This window comes from Panthera tigris, chromosome C2 (genome assembly GCF_018350195.1).
Source record: "Panthera tigris isolate Pti1 chromosome C2, P.tigris_Pti1_mat1.1, whole genome shotgun sequence".
In the NCBI taxonomy this organism is placed as follows: Eukaryota; Metazoa; Chordata; class Mammalia; order Carnivora; family Felidae; genus Panthera; species Panthera tigris.
The window spans coordinates 3,844,724-3,868,064 of record NC_056668.1 but is presented as its reverse complement, the minus strand read 5'-3'; the positions used below and the strand labels follow the sequence as shown (position 1 = coordinate 3,868,064).

Genomic DNA, 23,341 nt, shown 5'->3' with positions numbered 1-23,341 from the left:
GTGGAACACACAGGCCCCTCGTCTGTCTTATGGCTACTGTGCTATTTCTGGAGGTTTAAGGGCTCAAAACATCCTCGGGTGAAGCCGTGCGTGCAGCTGTCCAGAGACGCTGCTCCCTTCCTGGGCTGCGTCCCCCCCTGGGCCTCCTGGGCCACCCACATCACTGGGCCGGGGGCAGACGCGTCCCTCTCTGCAGCCACACTTCCTCCCAAGAACAGTTTCCAAGGAGATCCTGGTAAAAATAAATGCAAAGGAAAGCAGGGAGAAAAGGCAATTTAGATTCTCTTCTCTAAATCGTATTAGTGGGCTTGAGCTGTCGTAACCAAACGCGGCGATGGAGAACCTTAAACACAGAAGTGTATGTTCTCACAGTTCTGGAGGCTGGATGTCCGGGGTAGATTTCCAGGGGGAGGGGGGCTCTCCCTGACATGGGGACAGCCACCTTCTGCCTCCGCCCTCCCGTGGCCTTTCCCTTACACCTGCAGAGGGGGTGCCTGGCGCCTCTTCTTACAGGAACATCAGTCCCATTGGATTGGCCTCCGTAATGGCCTCACTTGGCCTCAGTTACCTCCTAAACACCCCACCTGCAAATACGGTCACATTAGGGGTTGGGGCTCCCGTGTACGCATTTCGGGGATGCAATTCCGTTCGTGGCGCACAGCGTACTTGAAAATAAACAACAAAAACTTACATGTACAAAAACAACCAGAGATAATATGAATCTTTTTCTGGTTTTGGGAATAAGAAGGGTTTTCTAAGTTTCAAAACAGAAGGCAAACCAAGCCCCCCAGGGGGAAAGGCCGACAGGGGCGACTCCATAAAAATGTGAATGTTTTAGGGGTGCCTGGGTGGCTCAGTTGGCTAAGCGTCCGACTTCGGCTCAGGTCACGATCTCGCGGTCCGTGAGTTCGAGCCCCGCGTCGGGCTCTGCGCGGACGGCTCGGAGCCTGGAGCCTGCTTCGGATTCTCTCTCTCCCTCTCTCTCCGCCCCTCTCCTGCCTGCTCGCGCGCTCTCTCTCGAAATAAATAAGTAAACTTAAAAAAAGAAAAGGAAAAGATTGGAAGTGGTCGACAGCCCCGTAACAGGGGAGATATTAAGTGTCTTATGGCACACCCAGGCCATGGACTTTGATGCGGTTATTAAAAGCGAGGCGTGTTGAGACAGAAAACATTCCTGAAATAAGGGTTGGGGAAGGAAGCGGGACTCCCATGTAGATGTAAAGCACGGCCCGAGCTGCGTCGCAGTCTGTGTTTTAAAGGGCCCAAGGACATAGGTCACCGTGAGAACTCTGTTGTATGTGGGAGGTGGCCTTAGGTGCGGATTGTACCCATTTTCTGCAGTAAACCCGTGTCGCTGTGAACAAACTGAGTGACAGAGCCTAGAGACCGGAGCGAGCCAGTGGGCTGAGTGCCTTCCCCGGGGATGGCTCGCTGTGGGCGCGCCTGGGCCCGAGACGAGGGGCCGGGGGCCTGTGGTCTTGTCTCTGCGGCCCCTCTCGGCCCCGGGACCAGGACCCCTCCTTCTGGAGCAGCCCCAGCAGACGTCCTGACACCAGCTCGTGTCCCCATCCTGGCTGAGAAGTGGGTGCCACCCTGTCCCCCGAGCCCCCCAGAACCGTCCACCTACGGTGTCATTCAGTGATTTTCAGCTCTGCTGGCCGAGACGCACGTCCCCCCACAAGGCGTGCGTAACAGCGGGCACAGAAGCGCCCCTCCCCCGCGGCCCTCGAGCCCCGTGACAGTGTCTGTCTTGCTTCTGATGTCGCGCAGATTACGACGAATGTGACAGCCAGGAGCACGACTGTGAGCCGGGCGCGTCCTGCCACAACACCCTGGGCTCCTACACCTGCACCTGCACGGGAGGAGCCCCCCGCTTCCCTGTGGAATTTTCGGGAAGATCCTGTGACGGTGAGAGTCTCACAATCCCTTCTCCTGAGATACCGTCGGGTAATCTGTTCTTTGAAGGACTTTCGTCGGCAAAGCGTTTCTTTTCCAGACGAGGTCGGCAGGTTTTTCCGTCCTGGACGAGTTTTCTAACGTGTGCGTCTGTGTGCACACGCGTGTATGTGCACACGTATGTGTCCCTTCACATTCTCCATGCGTCTCCAGCCTCGCATCTCCCAGGTGCCCGTGATGGGAAAATACGTTCATTACAGTGAGGCCCGCCACGTTCTCTCGGGTTCTAAATGACGACCACACAGAGCACGCAGCCCGTGTGATAAGCAGCACGGGAGAAGTGCCTCTCCTGGGGCCCTCCTCCCACCCGCTACTTTTCCCGTTAAATGGGGCCTCAGGAGATTCAGCGCTGACGCTGAGGTGACCCCTGCCAGCCAGGGATCCGTGGTCAAGTGGTGCAAGACAGACGTTTATGCGAGTAAACACTTGTCACCGGAGACAGGATGTGCTCTGCTGGAGGTAGAAGCAGGGGGCTCACGGGGACTGAGTTCCTGTGGCCCCACGAGTGCGGTCAGGGAGGGCTTCCCGGAAGAGGTGTCTTAGAGCCAGTCTGAAAGGACAGCAGCACTGCACCGGGCAGCGAGGGCTGCAGTGGGGCGGGGTTAGGGTTAGGGTTAGCTGCGGCGCGCGCCCCTGCAGGGAGGTGGTGGGAGAGGGCAGGACGCCGGCTGCCAAGAGGCGGGTGAGGCCGGTCGAGAAGGCATGAACGCCACGAGCCGGGGTTTGGGCTGCATGTTGGAGATCAGGGACCTCGGTGAGGGGGCAGAGCAGTGGGTGAGCCCCACCTCGGGATAAGAGAAGGCAGGTGCCAGGGTGGCGGGCCCGGGAGGGAGCCCCCGGACAACCCTGAATATCTTTACAAACATCCAACACGCAACAGGGGCCTGTGTGGGGCTGCGGCCGGGACGCGTGGTCCACGTGTCCGCTGCTGTCCCCGTCTGTCCCTCCGTGCGGGCCTCACGGGCCAGGGGTCGGGTGGCTGTCCCTGAACACAGAGCCACCCTTGGTTCCACCTCCTTGTGCCTTGCAGGTGACTCTCCCGGAAGCACAACCCAGGCTCCCGGCCCCCCTCTGGCCGCTGGCCCCGAGCAGGCCCCCACCCCGGCGGGAACCGCGGCTGCCATGGCACCAGGTGCCGGCCCGGGTCCCCGGGGCCTGCCCTCGCGACTGAACCTGACCGAGGCGGTCAGGGTGCTCTGCGACATTGAGAAGGTGGCCATCGCCGTCCAGAGGCGCTTCCTGCAGCAGGAGTCCATCCCCGAGTCCTCCCTGTACCTGGGACACCCATCCTGTAACGTGAGCGACCACAACAGCACGCACGTGCTCCTGGTGGCCGGGTGGAGCGAGTGCGGGACCGTCGTGCAAAGTGTAAGGGCTGGGCGGCCAGGGTGGGGCGGGGGGCTGGGTGTGGGGGCCGGGACAGAGAGCGTTCGCACCATATGGGGGAGGGACCAGGGAAGGCTGTGCACCCCAAGGTCTCTGACTCTAAGCGGGGGGACCCAACAAAGGGGGACAGGGCAAGTCTTCACCAGGGACCAGACTGTGCCCTGGAATCAGGAGGGAGTTTTGGGCTCTCGCCCTGTGAGATTCTGGTGCAAAGGGCCTGGGGTGGGCTTCAGGGTTTGAAGGATGCTCCCAGTGATGCTGGAGCATAGCAGATAGAGAGCCGGTGGGAGACAGAAAAGGCAGGAAAGCTGCGTGTGTTAACGTGAGTGTCCAGGTGTGCCAGTGTGTGAGAACACGTGTGTGTGTGTAGGCGTGTGTGATTGTGAATGTGTGTATGTGCGTGAGTGTGCACACCGGGCAGGTGGCCCGGTGTGATCAGAACGATCCGGCCAGAGGGACTGTGGTCCTACCGGGATTCGTCTTTACCGCAGTCTTTTACGGCCGCGGGGTCGTCCCTCTACCGGCACAAAGAGGCTCCCGGTCAGGGGGTGGGGCCGCCCAGCTGGAGGCCACTCTGGGCCCATGTGAGCCTCTCTGGTCTGCTGCACCCCCCCCAGTTTAACCGATGGGACTGGGAGGTTCGGCAAGGTCAATGGGGGGGCGTCAAGGTCAAGGTTGCCCTGCCTCCGGGGACCAGCCCTACATCATCCGTGACTCTGCCTTTCCAGGGGCCTTCAGGGGTACAAGGAAGGCAGAGGCCTTCAGATGCTTCTGGCTGGAGCCTGGGCCTTGCTCCCCAGTGGGGACACCTGGGCCCCGGGCACTTGTAGGAGCTGAGCTTGTTCATGGTGCCGAGGGCCACAGGCCCGGGGAGGCGATACCAGCAGGCAACATCCTGCTGGGCAGGAGGCACAGAGGTGGAGAGTGGGTCCGGGGGCTGTCCCCGGGGAGGGAGGCAGGGGCTCCAGAGGCTGGTGAGGTACACGGCGGGAGACTTCTCGGGGGAGAGTCTGGGCCAGAGGAGAGATGGGGCACGGGTGGAGATGGCGGTGAGGTGTGGGCCTGCCCGGGGCCAGGCGCTGGGGCTGCGGGGTCAGCGTAGATGTGTTAGGTGGCCGGGCAGCTGTGGGGTCAGTGAGCACTTAGACCTGTGGGGGCCGGGCAGCTGCAGGGTCATCGTGGACACTTGGTGGACCAGGTGCTGGGGCTGCGAGGTCAGTGTGGACCCGTGGGGGCCGGGCAGCTGTGGGGTCAGCGGGCACGTGGATGTGTGGGAGCCCAGGCAGAGCAGTGCCCCTGCACACTAAGCCTGCTTGTGCGTCCACCCTCCCTGGGGGTCCTCAGACCCCCTCTGGGTTGAAGGAGCAACCAGGACATTCCGGGGACCGCAGAGCCTTTGTCGGCCCCCCTCCAGCCCTCCAGCCAGCACAGCCTAAACATAACCGTGGGGCTTTACTTCTCGAGGATCCCCGACGGTCGCGTGGAGGTACCCGACAGGGAGACGGGGTAGCAGCTCCTTGGCGCCTGAGCCCCAGAGTCTGTGGGCACGGGCTGGAGGGTGGGCAAGGGCACAGCCGCCCTCAAGGTCTCGGGTCCAAGTTCGCGCACCGCAGGCTTGCAGAACAGGAGGGAACGATGCTGAAAGTAACGTGGTCAGCGCAGCCAGGCAGGCTGTTGGGGCGGAGTCTCCTGCCGATGGGCGGGGCCCCGGGGGCGGGGCTGCGCAGACTCTCCGCCTGCCCTGTTCTGAGCCGGGCAGGCACCTGCTACAGCCGGTCCACTCAGTAGGGCTCGGCCCGTTCAGAGCAGAGGGGATTCATCTCTGATAATCATCCCAGCCCTGGAAGCCACAAAAGTTCTTGATGTTTCTTGACGTTTGTCGACAACTAAAATTTCCTCGAGGACTTACTTATACGAGTACAATGGAGTATGTACAGTTAGCCGTCTGCCTCCTGGTTTTGGTTAAGCAGTTTAAGAATTCAAGCCTCTGGTTAAACAATTTTTTTAATGTTTATTTTGAGAGGGAGAGAGAGACAGAGAGACAGAGACAGAGCACGAGCAAGGGAGGGACAGAGAGAGAGGGAGACACAGAATCCCAAGCAGGCTCCAGGCTCTGAGCTGTCAGCACAGAGCCCGATGCAGGGCCCGAACTCGTGAACCGTGAGATCGTGACCTGAGCCGAAGTTGTATGCTTAACTGAGCCCCTCGGGCACCCCAGGAAGTTTAAACTTTATTGAGCTCCTGGGTTTTTGGAAGAAGTTCAATTTAAGGCCTCCCTGCTAAGTTTGATGCACTGTATACAGATCATACAGAGAGGGCCCTGAAGAGACATGAATTGATCTACACCCCAGAAGATTCGGCAGCGTCCAGAATCATCTTCATAAACACTTCTAAAGTTCTTGTAGAGATAGCAGGGGGCTGTCCAGGTTGTCTGTGGCTCTTTTCAAAGCGATTTTGTTAAGTTTATTTATTTTATGTATTTATTATTTTTTTAATGTTTCTTTTTGAGAGAGAGAGAGACAGAGTATGAGCAGGCAAGGGGTAGGGAGAGAGGGAGACACAGGATCTGAAGCGGGCTCCAGGCTCTGAGCTGTCAGCACAGAGCCCGACGCAGGGCTTGAACTCACGGACCTTGAGATCATGAGCTGAGCTGAAGTCAAATGCTTCACTGACTCAGCACTCAGGCGCCCCTATTTATTTATTTTGAGACAGAGAGAGAGTGTAAGGGAGGGACACAGAGGGAGAGAATCGCAAGCAGGCTCCACACTATCAGTGCAGGGCTCAAACCCGGGAACTGTGAGATCATGACTTGACTGAGCCACCCAGGTGCCCCACAAAGTAATTTTCAAAGGCACCTTATGTATGCCATTGGGAGCAGACACTCCGGACTGGGCGCCTGGAGCACAGTCCTTCAGAGACTTGATGTTGCGTCGTTACGACACTTCACGTACTGAAAGAGTTTCTGCTTCTTAGCTGGAAAAAGCCACAGGGCCCACAGGCATCATGTAGATAAATTCTCCACAATACAGAGATAGAGATACGAGCACACCCGGAGACGGGTATTAACGAAAAGTGTTTCAATGCTTCCATTTTGGATACTTCAGGGAAGAACTGAGGCAGGTTTGTTCTCAGAAGCAGAAGCAGGGGCGCCTGGGTGGCTCAGTCGGTTAAGCGTCCGACTTCGGCTCCGGTCACGATCTCGCGGTCCGTGGGTTCGAGCCCCGCGTCGGGCTCTGGGCTGACGGCTCGGAGCCTGGAGCCTGCTTCCGATTCTGTGTCTCCCTCTCTCTTTGCCCCTCCCCTGTTCATGCTCGGTCTCTCTCTGTCTCAAAAATAAATAAACGTTTAAAAAAAAAGAGAGAGAAGCAGTGGCATCACAAGTCTCTACTAAGGAAGGTGAACTCCAAGAATCAGGGTGGTTTTCAAAAACTCTAATTTCACCATTTATATAAAAACCCAGAGAGACCAGTCATTTCCAGTAGGTTCCAACATAAGCTAACGACCCTTTGCTGCAGTCAGCTTACCGGTGTCTGCCCTGCTGTGTTTCATACGTGAAATTACACATGCTGTAGTTTCTCATAAAGCAGTAGGTAAGAAGTCGATGTAGGGGCTGGAGAAGCAAAAGAACATTCAAAACGTCTTCCCTGCGGTGACTTTCAGCCCAGGACCATCTGAAAACAGCCACTTCCCCGGTTGGCCACTGGATTCCGTGTCTCCGTCGGATTCATGGGTGCCATTAGTGCTGCTGGGCTCTGAATTTCTATTTTCGCCCCACGCTGCCCTGGAAGCCTTACTGTGGCCCGATGCCCTGTTGTGCGGCTCACAGGGGCTCTGCCCCGCTGCCCGCGCTGGGTGGATGTGTGCTCCCGTGGACGCTCATCAGCACGTCCTCATCAGCCTAAATTTAAGCCCCACCCCTTGCTCCCCCCACGTGGATGGTCCGGCTTGTCTGTTTCACACAGATGCCCTTGTCTCTTGGCTACTTCTAAACGGCTAAGGCCGGTGACTTTAGCGGAAGCCGGACGGCACCCGCCCCTCCGCATCAACCACGAACAACCCGCAGCTGTCCTTGGCTGGCGCCGGGCCCCGTGCTGATGACGACGTAGGAGGTCTCCGTGCGGGGCTGCCGATCTTGGAGAGCCCACCACCGTGCCGGTCAAACTCCAAGCCACGAGCCAGCAAAGCGCTGGGGACAAATGTAACTTGGGGCGTCCTGCCAAAGGAAGACTTGGTTCGGCTTCAGTACAACGATGGTGGTTTTCCCAGAAAGATCTGCCCGACTCAGATGCTCCGGCTCTGTTTTGGGCGCTGGAGAAATCCTGGAACTCTCGTGCGCCAGGGAAGGTGCATCTCCGTGCACTGGCGCGCTGCCGTCTGGAGGGTCTGTCCTGCCAAACTTCAAAAGACAAGCCACTAGTCTTCACGCTTTGTCCTCGGGCTTCCCTTCCCCGGGCACGAACCTGGTCAGCGTTTTCCCTGGGGGCTCGGGTGGAGAGCGTGCTCACACTCCCGGAGTCCCCGACACGATGACGTTCACTCTCTGGAGCTGGTCCTCTGGCCCCTGGGCTCCCGGTCGTCTCCCCACCCCCACCCCCGCGTGATGGCCCCCGGAGAGGATGCCGGTGGTCTCGTGCAGACTTTAACCAATTGATTTTAGCTCCATTTCTTCAGGGAGCACATCGTGCCCTGATTTTCAGAAACGTGCTTGGGGGTTATTTGGGGGAGGAATCCGATCTATTATTTGGGGTATCGGCTGACCCGGCTTGTCTCTGGTTCTCTTCCAGTGAGGAACATGGGCATAGGACGCAGGCTAAACCAGGGGTCGGGACGTCACGCTCTCTTTGGCATTCGATGTTAGGAAGAGATTGTCGGGTTTTCTTGTTTTGGGGACAAGCGTTAGAGAAGAACCAGCCCTCCCCCAGCACTCCCGAGCCACCAGTCTGCAGTCGTGTTGGGGGGCCTGCTGGGGTCCAGGAGCGCACTGACACCCTGTTTGTGTTCAGAACGTGACGAATACGGTGGTGAGGACCACCCTGAGGAACGACCTGTCCCCTGAGGGCATCATCCACCATCTGAAGATCCTGAGCCCCATCCACTGTGCCTTCCAGAACGACCTCCTGACATCGTCAGGCTACACCCCAGAATGGGGGTGAGTGGAGAGGTCTCTCCCCACCCCTCTCCAGCTCACTGTCCGCTCTAGCGCCTTTACTTTGGGTTTCTTTAGGATTTTTAAAAAATGTTTATTTATTTTTGAGAGACAGAGACAGAGTGTGAGCAGGGAAGGGTCAGAGAGAGAGAGGGAGACACAGCATTCAAAGCAGGCTCCAGGCTCTGAGCTGTCAGCACAGAGCCCAACACGGGACTCGAACTCATGGACTGTGAGGTCATGACCTGAGCCGAAGTCGGACACCCAAACGACTGAGCCATCCAGGTGCCCCAACTTTGGGTTCCTTTAGGATTTTAGTCACTTGGGGATCCTTTTGTGAGACTGAATATAGAAACGGACAGTGGCCAGGACTTGGCTCGTAACCCCCAGGTCCCCTAATACTTGTCCTCACTTCCAACTTAAGACCAACCAAAGAAAGCCAGATACGCACCCTCGCCAATCCCGTAGGACACTCCAGTCCTGGTGAGCCCACCCACGGCTTCCCCATGACACGCCTGGGGCGCCTGGGGCCTCCCTTTCCCTCTCTGAGGATGCCCCTCCCCTGTCTGTCCTTGAGTCTCCTCCAAACTCAAGTTGGGGGGTGACACACGGCTCCAGCCAGCTCAGAATCGGTAGCCTTGCCTGTTCTCATCTGGGCGGTCTTCCTTTATTTCCATACTTCTTTGGAGTTGCTTTTTGGGGAGCAATGGGAAGCGGTGGGGTCACAGGAGCGCACCTCCTGAAACCACTCGCTCTTGCAGGGTCTATACCATCATCGAGGACCTCCATGGTGCTGGCAGTTTTGTCACCGAGATGCGGTTGTTTATTGGGGACTCCCCTATACCTCGAAATTATAGTGTGTCTGCCAGTGATGATGTCAAGATCGAGGTGGGGCTCTATAAACAGAAGAGCAACCTCAAGGTGGTCCTGACCGAGTGCTGGGCGACACCATCCAGCAACGCCAGGGACCCGGTCATGTTTGGCTTCATCAACAACAGGCAGGTGTCGGGTGTGGGCTGCCTCCCAGACACGCACGGATATGGGGGCTGCGTCCCTAGGGGACCGGAGGGTGGCGGTCCTCGCCTCCCATGGGTGATGGCAGACACGGTGTGTGCAGTCAGAGGTACTGCTGGGAAGCTCATCTGGGACGGGGATGGGAGGCCGGCTCCTCACTAATGAGCCACGTTCCTTCCTTCCCAGCTGCCCCATCCCCAACACACACACGAACGTGATCAAGAACGGGGACTCCAGCAAGGCCCAGTTTAAGCTGAAAATCTTCTCCTTCATCAACAACTCCATCGTCTACCTGCACTGCAGGCTTCGTATTTGCATGGACTCCCCTGGAAGCACGTGCAAAATAGTAGGTGTTTTACTTCTCTAACCTTGTGTCTGACTTGTGTCCCTGATCACCCTGAGGAGGGCCACTCTGTTATCTGAAGCCCAGGCTTTGGGCGGCTCTGGGGCCCGACCTCTTGGAGCAGACTCTGCACAAGGTGTGAAATGAGGCGTGGATGGCAGGCAGCCCGTGGGCAGAGGACTCTGCAGCTAGCTGGCTAAGCTACATCCTTCCAGATGTCATACCACATGTTGGCCATCCCATCCCATTCCAATTCCTATCCCATTTCCATTCCTATCCCATTCCATCCCATCCCATCCCCATCCCATCCCATCCCATCCCTATCCCATTGCATCCCATCCCATCCCTATCCCATCCCATCCCATCCCATCCCCATCCCATCCCTATTCCATCCCATCCCATCCCATCCCCATCCCATCCCATCCCATCCCTATTCCATCCCATCCCATCCCATCCCCATCCCATCCCATCCCATCCCTATTCCATCCCATTCCATTCCATCCCATCCCAATCCATCCCCCATCCCATCCCCATCCCATCCCATCCCATCCCATTCCCCATCCCATCCCCATCCCATCCCATCCCATCCCATCCCATCCCATCCCATCCCTATTCCATCCCATCCCATCCCATCCCATCCCATCCCATCCCATCCCCCATCCCATCCCCATCCCATCCCATCCCATCCCATCCCATCCCATCCCCCATCCCATCCCCATCCCATCCCATCCCATCCCTATTCCATCCCATCCCATCCCATCCCCCATCCCATCCCATCCCATCCCTATTCCATCCCATCCCATCCCATCCATTCCTGGCCATGATGCAGTGGTGCTTCTCCTCCAGGTGCTTTAATGCATATTCAGGTGTAAAAACTTTGCTTTAATTCAGTATTATTTTTAGTAACACTGAGGGAACACTACTGAATCCCAGCCACTGTGATATTTAATAAGAGGGTTTTTTTTTATTTTCATGTGCACGAATTTGGGATAATGAATAATTTTACATTCCCATTTCCGTAGACCTTTGAATGTGAAATATGCTTTGCAGTCCTGAGTTTTGAGAGCCCTTGTTCACACCACAGACAAGGATGTGAGCTCACTGTCACATGCGGTCTGCTCCCAGGACAGTAGAGAGAACTCTGCTGGCCTTGTGTTCAGGGGCTGTGTGTTTGCCTCATCTCTGGGCGATGGGCTTGTTTCTGTGCTGCTCACAGAACCCCTATAGTCCCCCTCCCCACCCCCAGGTCACCAGCCTCCGAGGATCCACGGGACACGCATAGGAGAAGAAACCCAAGGAACATCAATTTTGTTGATGTCACTTTTTCACACACAGTAGATCTTCCAGAAAAAAGGGTTGAAAGGGACACAGACCCCTGGATGACTGCCAGCTAGGGGCGTGCATGACCCTGCACCAGGCTCCAAGAGCCCCTCAGACATACTAAGAGTATTCATAGCCACAACCACCCCTGTAAGGAGGGGCTGGTTCTCAGATTCTTGATAATATGGCTTCACGCCTTCCTTTCCCAGCTTTCCTAGGAGAGGCATTGACTGCTTTTCTGTGGCCGCAGCTGTAGCTGAGACATCAGGAGTGCATTCTCTCACAGCCTGGAGGTGGGAAGTCCAAGATCAGCCTTGGGGCAGGGCTGGCTCCCCCTCAGGCCGCGAGGGAGAGTCATTCCAGGCTCTCCCCTTGGGGTGCAGACCCGGCTTCTCCCTGTGTGTTCATATCTTCCCTCTGTGCATGTCTGTGTCTGTGTCCAACGTCCCCTTTTCCCAAGGACACAGTCATGTTGGACTAGGTATGCACCCTAATGACCTCACCTTCTCCTCATCTGCAAAGACCCTATTTCCAAATAAGGTCACAGGCACAGGTACCAGGGGCTAGGGAGTCAACATCTTTTAGAGGGGCAGAATGCAGCCCATAGCAGGTGTATTCTAAGAAGGTTCCACTGTGTCCCTGAACCTTCATGCAAGGCAGAGGCATTGAAAGGAGCAGGCGGTTGCAGCTGGCCATGGCCATGGAGAACGCCAAAATGACTCAGCACCGACAGAGGGCCTGAGGGGCCGAGGGGCCAGGGCTTGGAGGCGCAGCGGGCTGCTCTCTTGAACCTCGATTCCTCCTGTGATCCAGGTGGTCCAGGCCCCCAGGTCCCTCCCCTGTCTGAGCTCACCCACCCTCGACTTGCTGTCTCCAGCCAGATAGAATGTACGGATCAGGGTACCACCCCGACGGTCAGGACTTGTCTCCGAACTCAGTAGTTCTGCTCGACTAACTCGAAGTTTCTTTTCTTTCAAAACAACAGAATTGCAATGACGTCAAGTCCCCGAGAAGCAGCGAGGCATCCACCATACATCAGACATCCTGGGGACCCCTCGTCCGGTCTGAAGGTTAGTTGGTGACTTGGTTTAGACAGTCCTGAGTCCCATCTCACCAGCGTGGGAGCCACGACTCCGCCCTCCCGGGAGCCAGAGCACCTGGGATGTTTGGCAGCAGACTCGGGATCAGGGGACGTAACAGCTGCTGGCCGCTGAGAGCAACTTCCCCGGGTTGCATTGAGTCCATCACCTGCAGAGTGTGGCCGGGAGGGAGGGGCCATTGTCATACCCACGTTGCAGAAGAAAAGGCTGGGGCTTCAGGATGTCAGCGCACCCTTAGATAAAGCAGTATTTCGAGCCATGTGTTTATGTTGGATAAACACACCGAAGGGGTTGTTGGGCCACAGGAACTCAGGTGATGCCTAAGCTGTTTATTCTGGGCTTGCCTAACTCGGAAGATGCAAAAATAAAAAAATGACATCGCTTTCTCTCTTGGTATAAAACTTCTACAAGCCAATTACATTCCATGTCATTTCAAAGGCTGCCATCATTTTTCCAGGAAGACGTTTTATTTCCTTTGAGATTGATTTCATTGTTTTTTCAAAAAAAAAAAATTGGTTGGGGGAAATGGCGTGCTTTGGGTACGAAGACAGAAATGGCTAGCTGTCCCCTAATATCTGTTCGCCCCTTCATCATAATAGAACCCCACCCCCACCCCCCAACCCACCCCGTTTTTAGCTGGCTGCCGGGAATGAAAACCGTAATTCCCAGTCAACCTGGCTGTTGAGTGGGACCCTATGAGTAAGTTCTGGCCAATGAAATGCAAATGGAGGTCAAGTGCCAGCTCCCCAGGGGCTCAGGCCATTGTTTTCCCCTTTCTTCATCATCCCCCTTCTCAGACCCCAGGGGAGGGCCATGGGGACAGGAGCTAGAAGGAGCCCCATTTTCAAGGACACCTTACAACAAGGCAGCCAGGTCAGGCCAGACCTCCGACCTCCAAGTTTTGTGCCAGAAAGACATAAACTTCCATGTTCTTTGTCACTGCTATTTGGCTTTTTCTCCCGTTTGCAGCTAAATGTAATCCTAGTCGATTTTCCTTTTTTGTTGCTTTTTTCCCTACTTGGATGGCCCTCCTTGCCTCTCCATATTTTCCTGCACAAGAACTTCTGGGCTTTGGATGCGGGATGTGAGCCGGGGTCCGAATGCTGATCAGGGCTTAGGAAGAAAGATGAGGGAGTAAGAGAAGGGCCAGCGATTCTCAACTGTTGGTTCTCATCCAAGTATTTGTGAAATTTAAAAGACCCCAGGTTTGGGGGCACATCCTAGGCCTACTAACTCGGAGTTTCTGGAGCTGGGCTCCGGGCTCTGGTGTCTGCACTGGTCATCAGGCAGCTGAAGGGCCCATCCTGGGACCACATGCTTCTCCTACCCCCTCCTCATTTCTTTTTTTTTTTTTTTTCAATTTTTTTTAACGTTTATTTATTTTTGAGACAGAGAGAGACAGAGCATGAATGGGGGAGGGTCAGAGAGAGAGAGAGACACAGAATCTGAAACAGGCTCCAGGCTCTGAGCTGTCAGCACAGGGCCCGACGCGGGGCTCGAACTCACGGACCATGAGATCATGACCTGAGCCGAAGTCGGACGCTTAACCGACCAAGCCACCCAGGCCCCCCCCCCTCCTCATTTCTTAACCTGCTGAGGAGAACTGGTTGACCAGGAGCCCTAATATGAAAGACAATATGTGTGAATTGCATTCTCGTTTATAGAAATGGGATTCCTATTTATTCACAGATATTATAGATAATGTCAAAACTACTGGAGTGGAAAAAGCACTGGGCTTGGAGTCAGGAGACCTGAGTTTAAATATGGACTCTCATGCTTCTAGTTGTGTGGTCTTGGGAAAATTCCTGAGTCTTCTGGATCCTATCCATCCAACCATTATTTCTCCATCCATCCACCCGCCTATCCACCCATCCACCCACCCACCATCCATCCATCTATCCACCCATCCATCCTTCCATCCAACCATCCAGCCATCCATCCTTCCATCCATCCATCCACCCACCATCCATCCATCCACCCACCATCCATCCATCCACCCATCCATCCTTCCATCCATCCTTCCATCCATCCATCCATCCATCCATCCACTTACCATCCATCCACCCATCATCCATCCATCCACCCACCCACCATCCATCCATCTATCCACCCATCCATCCTTCCATCCATCCAGCCAGCCATCCAGCCATCCATCCATCCACTTACCATCCATCCACCCATCATCCATCCATCCATCCACCCACCATCCATCCATCTATCCACCCATCCATCCTTCCATCCATCCATCCAGCCAGCCAGCCAGCCAGCCATCCTTCCATCCATCCATCCATCCATCTGCTTACCATCCATCCACCCATCATCCATCCATCCATCCATCCATCCACCCACTTATTCATTATTCCATCTATGTGGCAGGCATATATCCCTACTATGTGTCCAGCACTCTCCTTTTTTTCTGCAGCATGGGCATACTACATTGTGCCTCATTTCCCTCATCTATAAAATGAGAACAGTACTAATTTCTACTTCATATAGTGCCTTGTCCATAGAAATTACTGGATAAGTGCTAGTTGTTATCATTTGTAGCCAGTAGAGCACCAACTGACAACCATTGCACAGAACACCAAATATAATGAGGGTATAAATTGTCAGGCTCAAAAACAAGGATCATTCCTTTGGTGCATCGTTCTTTCTCATTGTCTTATTAGCTCTTGTGTGCTCCATAATTGTGCCATATAAATGTACAGAAAAGTCATTTAGAAACATGGAATCTCCCAGTTGGTGGAAACTTTGCATTTTAATTGTGTATATGAACAGAAATACTGTTGGAGACTGCAGGGGTGGGATAGACTGGCAGACAAATCTCTTTGGGATTGCCCCCCTCCCACCCTGTGCCCACACTCTGTCCCCTGACTGTGCACCCACGCTCTGCCCCCCGCCACCCCCGTGTTAGTTTTCTGGGGCTGGGGCCACAGGACACTAAGTGCCACAGACTGAGCACCTCATGGTTCTGGAGACCAGAAGTTCAAGATCAAGGTGTCAACAGGTCTGGGTCCCGCTAGGGCAGTGAGGGAGAATCTATCTCTGGCTCTCCCAGCTTCTGGCATTTGCTGCTGTGGCTCTCCTTGGCTGGCAGGATCTTGTTACCAGAGCTCTGCCTCTGTCCTCACGTGGGGTTCCCCTGGTGCCTCTGTGTCCTCACATGGCCGTCCTACAAGGACATGGGTCCTATTGGGTCAGAGCCTCTCCTGCTTCAGCACCGGTTAGGAGTCCCTCACTGATTACATTTGCAAGGACCATCACGTTCTGTGGTAGTGGGGGTCAGGACCTCAGTATATCTTTCTGGAGGATGCACGTAGCACTGCGCATTGGTGAGACTGAGGAGGAATCCGTGGGCATCGTTCCGGAAGGTGTGCTGCCAAGACATCTTATGTTAGCATCGCAATATTCTAATTTCCTTCCGGGAACTCTTCCGTGGCCATTTGCTTCGCGAGATCACTCATTAGTCCTCCCTCGCTAGAGATGCTTTGTACAAAGAGGGAGAGAAAGTTGACGTGATGTCTGTCGGATGCACAAGTGTCCCGGAAGGAAGGGTCCAGAATCATCATTGAGGCTGCCCGGAAGTGAGGAGCTGGGGGTTCCCTACATGTGCTTAGAGGCTGTCCATCACTTTCCCACAGCAGGGGCTGTGTCCCCGTCACCGAAGCGTTGATCACTCAGTGTCTTTGCAAAACGACTGTTTGTGTGGGTTACCCCAAGTGACCGTGGCAACCGTCCTGCCCGCGGTGCAGGCTTCTCAAGCCATCCTGGTGAAGGGCCAGTGCTTTATTAAGAGATTGACAGGTGGTCCGACTGTGGGCCCCGCATGCAACTCCCGCCACGTGACCGGTCTCTCCTGGGCAGGTAGACACCCCCTCCCATGGGGAGGGTCATGTCTTGCTCTCCATTTTGTGTAGACTGGTAACCACTGCGGGGCCACAGCAACCGGTGGACCGTGCTGGCCTGTGGACCCCACCTAGAGCAGCTCTGGGCCGGTGGGTCAGGTGGGAGCGTTCGGCTGCAGGTGACGGAAACCCGGGGAAACAGGCAGCGAGCAAACAGGTTCATTTGTCTCCGGAGGCTGCATCCGGGCTCCGCCCTGGGCTCCACTGTGAGCGGGGTCTACCTCTCTCCCGCTGCAACATCCTCAGTGTGGTCCCCCTGCTCGGGCTAGCACCGCGGCCCCTCACGGAGGACGGGAGGAGGCCAGGTGCCCCTTATAGCACCCGCAGAGGCCGGGTCTAGGGGCCAGCCCTGCAGCTGTCGGGGAACTGGCCGTCCGGTGTCTGGGCGCCTTGGGAGGTTACGCGGCTCCAGCACGTGCCCCCAGGATCCTCGTCCAGCGCGCCCCTCCCTCTGGAGGATATGACTGCCTCTGTCCCAGGCAGCCAGGAGGGGTCCCCAATGCCACTGTCGGACCACTTTGCATACCTGTGCTATGCCCTGGAGACCCAGAGTGACATCTACCTCGGCAACCGCTCAGGAGACAGGCTCTCGGGTGTCCCTTGTCACCCAGGTGGACACCCCCGATGCAGGGGGACTGGACGGAGGTGAACGTGGTGCAGGGGTGGCTTTGGCTCCTGCTGCAGGTGCCCTGTCGTGGGTCCCACTCACTCTCGCTGTGCTCCACGCACCCCGACTTCCTCACGGGGGTGAGCAGTTCTCTCCCCTGGGGGTGGGGACGGCTGGTGGCCCCGCACCGATTAGGAGTCCCTCCCCGTCCCCTTCCTTCAGAGCCGGGCACCAGTCTGCTTTCTGCCTCTGGTTTTGCCCCTCCTGGATAGTTCTATAGACAGGGTCATACTGTGTGCCATCCCTTGTGACTCTCCCCTTTCGCTAGGCATGATGTTTTGAGGTTCCTTCATGTTGAAGCACCCGTTGGGACTTTGCTCCTTTCTATGGCCAGACAATATTCCATTGTGTGGATGGACCACATTTGTTTATCCATTCATCCTTTTTTTTTAATGTTTATTTATTTTTGAGAGAGAGAGAGACAGAGTGTGAGTGGGGGAGGGGCAGAGAGAGAGGGAGACACAGAATCGGAAGCAGGCTCCAGGCTCTCAGCTGTTAGCACAGAGCCCGACGCGGGGCTCGAACCCACGGACCGCGAGATCATGACCTGAGCCGAAGTCCCACACTTAACCGGCTGAGCCGCCCAGGCGCCCCTATCCACTCATCCTTTGATGAATGCTTGGCTTGTTTCCGCCCTTGGGTTGTTGTGAATAATGCTGCTATGAACATGGGTGCCTGAGTATTCGAGTCCCCATTTCCAACTTTTTTGGGTCCGTGCTTTCCTGTGTTTTTACTGGCCCTCGGGGTCCAGGGAAGGCCCGCGCCCCTCTCCAGCGCCCGGCCGGGTCTCCACGCGCAGCCGAGCTCTCAGCCTCCCCGCACCGTGGGCCCTGTCGCTCCCCAGGGGGCTAGGAGTGATCCAGAACGCCGGGCGGGCTGAGCTGTCCTGGCTGACGCCTGCTTTCTCAGGCTTGGGACACCTGCTTTGTCCCCTTCGGAAACCCACACGTACACGGGCCCGTGCGGAGCCTCGCAGCACGGTGCTCCGGGTCAGTCAGATCCAGATAACAAGGTCACCGAGCGGCGGACTCCGTGGCGAGCTCGCTCCATCGCCAATCCGTCCTAAGCCCTCCGGTCCACCCTGACCGTGAGGTCGCAGGGCTGGGGCCACAGGTGATGCATGGCCCACGGGGACGCGTCCCTCCCGGTCTGGGCGGACCTCACAGCTGTATCCGTCTCGTTCCCTGCAGGTGAGCGTCCAGGCGCGGAGCCGGGCCTGGGAGCCGGTTACCTGGTCCTCATCGTGGTGGCCATCTTCGCCGTGGTGACCGGGGCAGCTGCCCTTGTCCTCGTGCACTACCAGAGAATGACAGGCAAATACAGCTTCAGAGCCGGGCCGGACGACTTCGGCTACCAGGTGTTCTCTGGGTAGGCGGTCCCGGCGGGCCCGCAGGTGGGTGAACAGCCACGCGCCTCCGATGCGCGCGTCCTACCCTCGCCACTGGCGGAGACGACACGGCGTGTGCTGGGGGCTTTGGAGAACGGCGGGTGGCCGGTGGCACGTTCCGTGCCCCTTAGCGGAAAGCCCCCGAAGCTGCAGGAGGGGAAGCGGGCCATCGGTTGTCCAGGTCAGGTTCTGTCCATTTGCACAAGGGCAGGCCTCGCGGAGCCCCCGGGGGGTGCGGCGAGACGAGAGCCGGCCCCGGTGCCCCTCCGAGGCCAGCCCTGTGCCCCCCGCTCCCGGGCGGCCCCAGGTGAGGCCCCGAGCCCCTGGTGCCTTGGTTTCTTCGTTTTTCCTCCTCTGTAGCAGGGCCGGGTGATGGCGGTACCACGCGCACAGAGGGCAGGAAGCTGGTGAGGACAGGCAGACCCCTGGCGTCCTCTGGCACCTTGAGTGCTGAGTGAATCCGCGACTCCTCTCTGTCCCGTGTCCCCACAGCCTTGCCCTCGCCACGAACTGTGCCTCGTGTCCCGGATGATGTGATGGGCACACGCCTCTGCCTTGCCGTGTCCTCTCCGTGATTTTAAGTACCTGCACCCCCGAGCGTGAAGTGGCTCTTTTGAGCCATGACGGTCACGGGTGCCTGGACCTCCTTCTGGGCCCGAATACAGCTCATCACAGACGGGTGACGCTCGTTCCGGTGGAGCGCCGTTTTCTTAGCGCACGCCTGTAGCGGGGAGCGCCCAGGCCTGTGATTTCTGTAAAGGCTTTGAGATTTAGAGAGAAAAAATCACAGGCCACGTTTGGCAGCTGTCGTTTGCTGCCTCCAAACACGGTTGGACTCCTTGTGGTTACAGACGGGACGGTGGCCTGAGATCGGCTCTGGGCCCTGGGGCTGCCCCAAGGCGTCCTGGGTACCACCCTTCACCGGCACCCCTTAGCCACACCCCCTACCTGTACTCCTCACCTGCTCCCCTCCCCTGCTCCCCTCCCTGCACCCTTCCCCTACGCCCCTCCCCTGCGCCCAGTCCCCTGCGTGTCTCTGGCCCCTCTGGCCTGCCAGGGAGCTCCCTCCCCTGACAGGAGTTAAGGACTCGGGAGGTGGCCCCGAACCAGGATTTCAGGTTGTCACTTCACCTCTCCTAGCAGGGGACATTCACTCCTGTCTCACTCTCTCCCTCACAAACCCCATCACGTGAGAAGAGCCCACTCCGTAGGAATTTCCAGTGGGAAAATGGCAGATTCCCCGGTGGGACTGACTTGCCCAGGGCCACACCGAGTCCCCCGGTGCTGGGGGACGTCCCACAGGGAATCTCAGCTCCCCCTGACCCCCGGCCTCGGTCCTGCCTCGGCCCTGGCCTCCCTGCCGGGCACAGTGTGTGATGCCTGGCTTGGGACGGCCGCACCAACACGTCCTCATCGTCCCCCCGCTGGCTGGCCAGGGGATGCTTTTCTGCCCTTTCAGTGCTCGGGGCCCTGATCCTTCCGACAGCAGACAGCTTCCCCCCAGACTCAGTGGGGTTTTCTGTCCGCTCACTCCCCAGACTTGGGCTGCGTTCTCCCCACGCCCTTAGCAACCCCATAGCTCATCAGGGTCTCTTTCTCTCCCCTCTCAAGCAGGCTCTTGGGGAAGGACCCTGTTTCTTACCGATATTAGCAAATACCCAGGAGTGCTGAGCGTGTGGGTGCGTGAGAACCCTTCCTAAACGCTGTAAACAAGTTAACTCCCTCAGGTTCCCGACAACCGCGTGAGGCTGTGTTATTACCACTTACACAGCTGGGGACCTGGGGCAGGCAGGGGAAGGAATGTCCTGGGAATGTAACTAGGAAGGGACAGAGCTGGGATTCGGGTCTGGGGTCCATTCTTTTAGCCGCAGAGCTCCAGTGACTTAGACTGGCGTGCACGTGACTGGCACGTGTTTAGAATGAGGCCCCTTGGCTTTTCCTTTCGTTGGAGACCCGGAGAAGTTGTATTTTAGCAATTATCTAAGAAATCCACAATTCTCTCCGTGGGGCTCCACGGTGCCCAGCAGCGGAGGGAGCAGTGTTGTGGTCCGAAGGAAGAGCCCTCCTGGGGCCCTGAAGCCCCTGGGGACGCAGGTGCTGCCCCCACTGGTCAGGGCTCTCTGCCACCCCGAGGGCCCCGGCATGTGGGTGACTGGCAGTGGTTCAGGTTCAACGACACTGGATTATAACTAAGACTCCTTAGCACGGCGCCTTCTAGTCTCTCTCTGGTTTGGGGCCCACGCAGTTTGAGTCATGGAGACCCTTCTGCTTACTGACCCATTGCGTCCTGTCCCCCATCAGGGGACACTGTCGTGTAGACATGCCCCTGTCTCCTCAGGCTCTTCCCCAGCCAAGGCCGCCTTCCCCACATTCAGCTCTTTATTCTCTTGAGATAAGACTTTGAACCAACCCAGCAAAGTGTGGTTGATAGGAGCTCCACCCTTGAAATGAGGAAATCGGGCCCAGAGAGCTCAAGTGAACCCTCTGAGTCACACAGCGGAGGCCAGATTAGCACACGTCCCCCACGGGGCGACGTCCCTTTCCGCGTGACTTCGTCTTCGTGAGAGGAGCTCCAGGAGCTGGTTTGGCAGGGACACCGCAGGGATCACGCCTCTGCTTTGCCGCGGCCCCTTTGCTCCAGGACCTGATAGCAGATGTGTACATTATCTAAGTTCTTGGAACCACTGCAGTTCAGATGGGCAGAGTAAGACCGGGGCCAGCACACGAGGCCAGTCACCTCCCTGGATAGAGTTCCAAGGGAACTTCAGTGAATCTTACTGAATACTTACCACGTGAATCCCAACGAGGATGCCGTTTGTCCTGCTCAGTTTCTGAGGACATCTGGTATGTGGGGGCAAGGTGACTCTGGATGTCCTCCCCACCTAAAATGAAAAAACACCGGAGGGAAAATTGGCCTCTCATCCTTTCTTATTCTCCCGTGGCTTCTGTTTCCCAAGTGAAGGACATCTCTGACTGGGTCTCGAGTTCCTGCAAAAACGTGCTCTTTGAAAAACATCAAACAAACTGTCCCCACCAGGCTGGCGCTCGGCGCGGCCCTCGGCACCGGGAGCCCCGAGTCTCAGTGTGTCCTCCGCAGACAGGACAATGGCACAAAGGCCCCGAGGGTGTGGTCGTCCGGCTCAGGTGTCCAGGCCACTATGTGCTGACATTCACCGGAGCCCCATTCACCGGAGACCAGTCCAGCCGCCATGGTCCCCGTTCCTCTGTGCCTTCTGGGAGCCGCTGCCTTTTTATTCGGGCACGATCTCTCACCATCCAGTGAGCGTAGAAGTCCTGTCCTCGGGGTGATGGTCACCCTACACTACCCAGGCTCGGGGGGGTATTCCTGCATGAACCTCTCCTTTCCGGCGTGCGCACTGACCCTGGTCACCTCCTTCTCCATGCAGGTGGCTGTGAATCAACCTCGGTTCTTAATCCATGAAGCATCGACGGAAACCTGCTCTGTCCCACATCCAGAGCTTGGATGAGTCCCGGGGGTGCTGAAAACACAGCCTCTGACTGACCCAGGAGACCCGTCGTCTGTGTAGGTCCCAGATAAGCAATGCCCACCAGGCGGATGTAAGAGCTTTTGGAGTAGGAGGTGGGGTGAGGGGTATGCCCCAGGCGTGGGGATCTTCAAACGAGCTTGGATCCAGCCTTGCCATCGCCCAGATCACCTCCACAGCCCCCAGAGCCCCCAGACTCTTTACCCTCCTAACTGGCTCAAGTGGTCCTTTCTGGTTTTGCTCACCACTGACATCTGTCACCTGCCACCCATCCCCCCATCCACTCAGCCACGTAGCTACCCATCCATTCAGCCATCCGTTCATCCAACGCTCCGTCCAACGCTTCATCCATCACATTCATCCAATGTGAAATATATATATTTCACATTTTCAAAGATATTTGACGGTGCACTTGGAGTTCTTTTAACAATAGGTCAGTCATAAATGCACCGCTAATGTTATTTTTAGTGGACATGTATGCTCTTTAACGTCTGCCTTTCCAGGACATTGTTTTTATTTACACAACAGGGACTCAAAAGACACTCCATTAATATGAAAATCTTTATAAGTAGAAATAACATCATATACATACACATACTCACTATTTTATATTTTTTCCAAGTATTTTCACAGCCATTTAAAAATATAATTTTACCCCAGGAGAGGTACTATTTATCCATTGCACAATGGGAAAGCAGAGAAGAAATGGGTGAGTCATTTTCATATGGCCACAAAATGAATTAATAAGGAACTGGGTGTAGAATCTAACTTTTTATCTTAGAATGTTCTCCATTACACCATACTGACGGATCGTGCTTTTTTACTTTATGTGAAACAAATTGAATTGTATTCGCTAGCTAACACCTGAAAGCATCGCGTTTTTCCTCGATGAACTTAGAATTACAATGTGGTCATGGTCTTTAATTCATGAGATTACTTTGTTGAATGTAACTAATTGGAGATTAATTTTGCTGAGTGTAACTAACAGCGATTCATATCTGGAGAATGCGAGTGTTTTGATTTAGTGGATATTCTCAAGAGTCGGTAAAGCATTACAATATGTGGCTAACATTCCAACATGTGGCTAAACTGATTTTGCGCAAGTAGAATAAATCGCATGTGACATTGAACTGTGACCGTGCCGTTTGCTCTGTTTGGTTCAGTCGCCTCCCAGGCTTACCCGGCATCACTGAGTCCACGGTGCTGTGCTGGGCACTCTGGGGACACCGGGAACGTGTCTGAGCCCATTTGTTGTGATATTGACTCGGTACCTGTCACTCGCCTGCCTTGAAAAGAGGCAATAAACGTTTCAGTCAATCCAGGTTTCAAGACCCGTGACTGGGTGGCTCACAAGCCTCCCACATGACTATGTTCACTTTACAGCCAAGGAAATGGAGACATCACGTGACCCTCCCGCAGTCAGCTAGGAAGTTGGGTCCTGGCGTTAGACCCAAGCCTGTCTGGTTGAAAGGTCGCCGCTCCTGCTCTGCTCCTGCCGCAGGCTGCGGTGGGACCTGAGCGTGACCACGAACGTTCTCCCCTTGTCCATCTGATTGTTGCAACAACCCTACGAGTTACGAGTCCCCGGTCCCGTTTTACGGACAAGCAAAC

At 56.2% G+C, this 23,341-nt stretch overlaps 1 protein-coding gene across 1 annotated transcript in view; it reads left to right on the top strand.

Moving 5' to 3' along the window:
- Nucleotides 1-22,897, top strand: part of UMODL1 (uromodulin like 1) — a 65,832-nt gene extending 42,935 nt beyond the window's left edge. The window contains exons 16-23 of the mRNA XM_042956677.1: nt 1,771-1,908; nt 2,987-3,324; nt 8,346-8,491; nt 9,250-9,486; nt 9,689-9,848; nt 12,151-12,235; nt 18,028-18,230; nt 21,632-22,897. Of these exons, the coding sequence (XP_042812611.1) occupies nt 1,771-1,908; nt 2,987-3,324; nt 8,346-8,491; nt 9,250-9,486; nt 9,689-9,848; nt 12,151-12,235; nt 18,028-18,209 (1,286 nt within the window). The 3' untranslated portion in view covers nt 18,210-18,230; nt 21,632-22,897. The remainder of the gene's footprint in view (nt 1-1,770; nt 1,909-2,986; nt 3,325-8,345; nt 8,492-9,249; nt 9,487-9,688; nt 9,849-12,150; nt 12,236-18,027; nt 18,231-21,631) is intronic.
- Nucleotides 22,898-23,341: the final 444 nt, after the last annotated feature.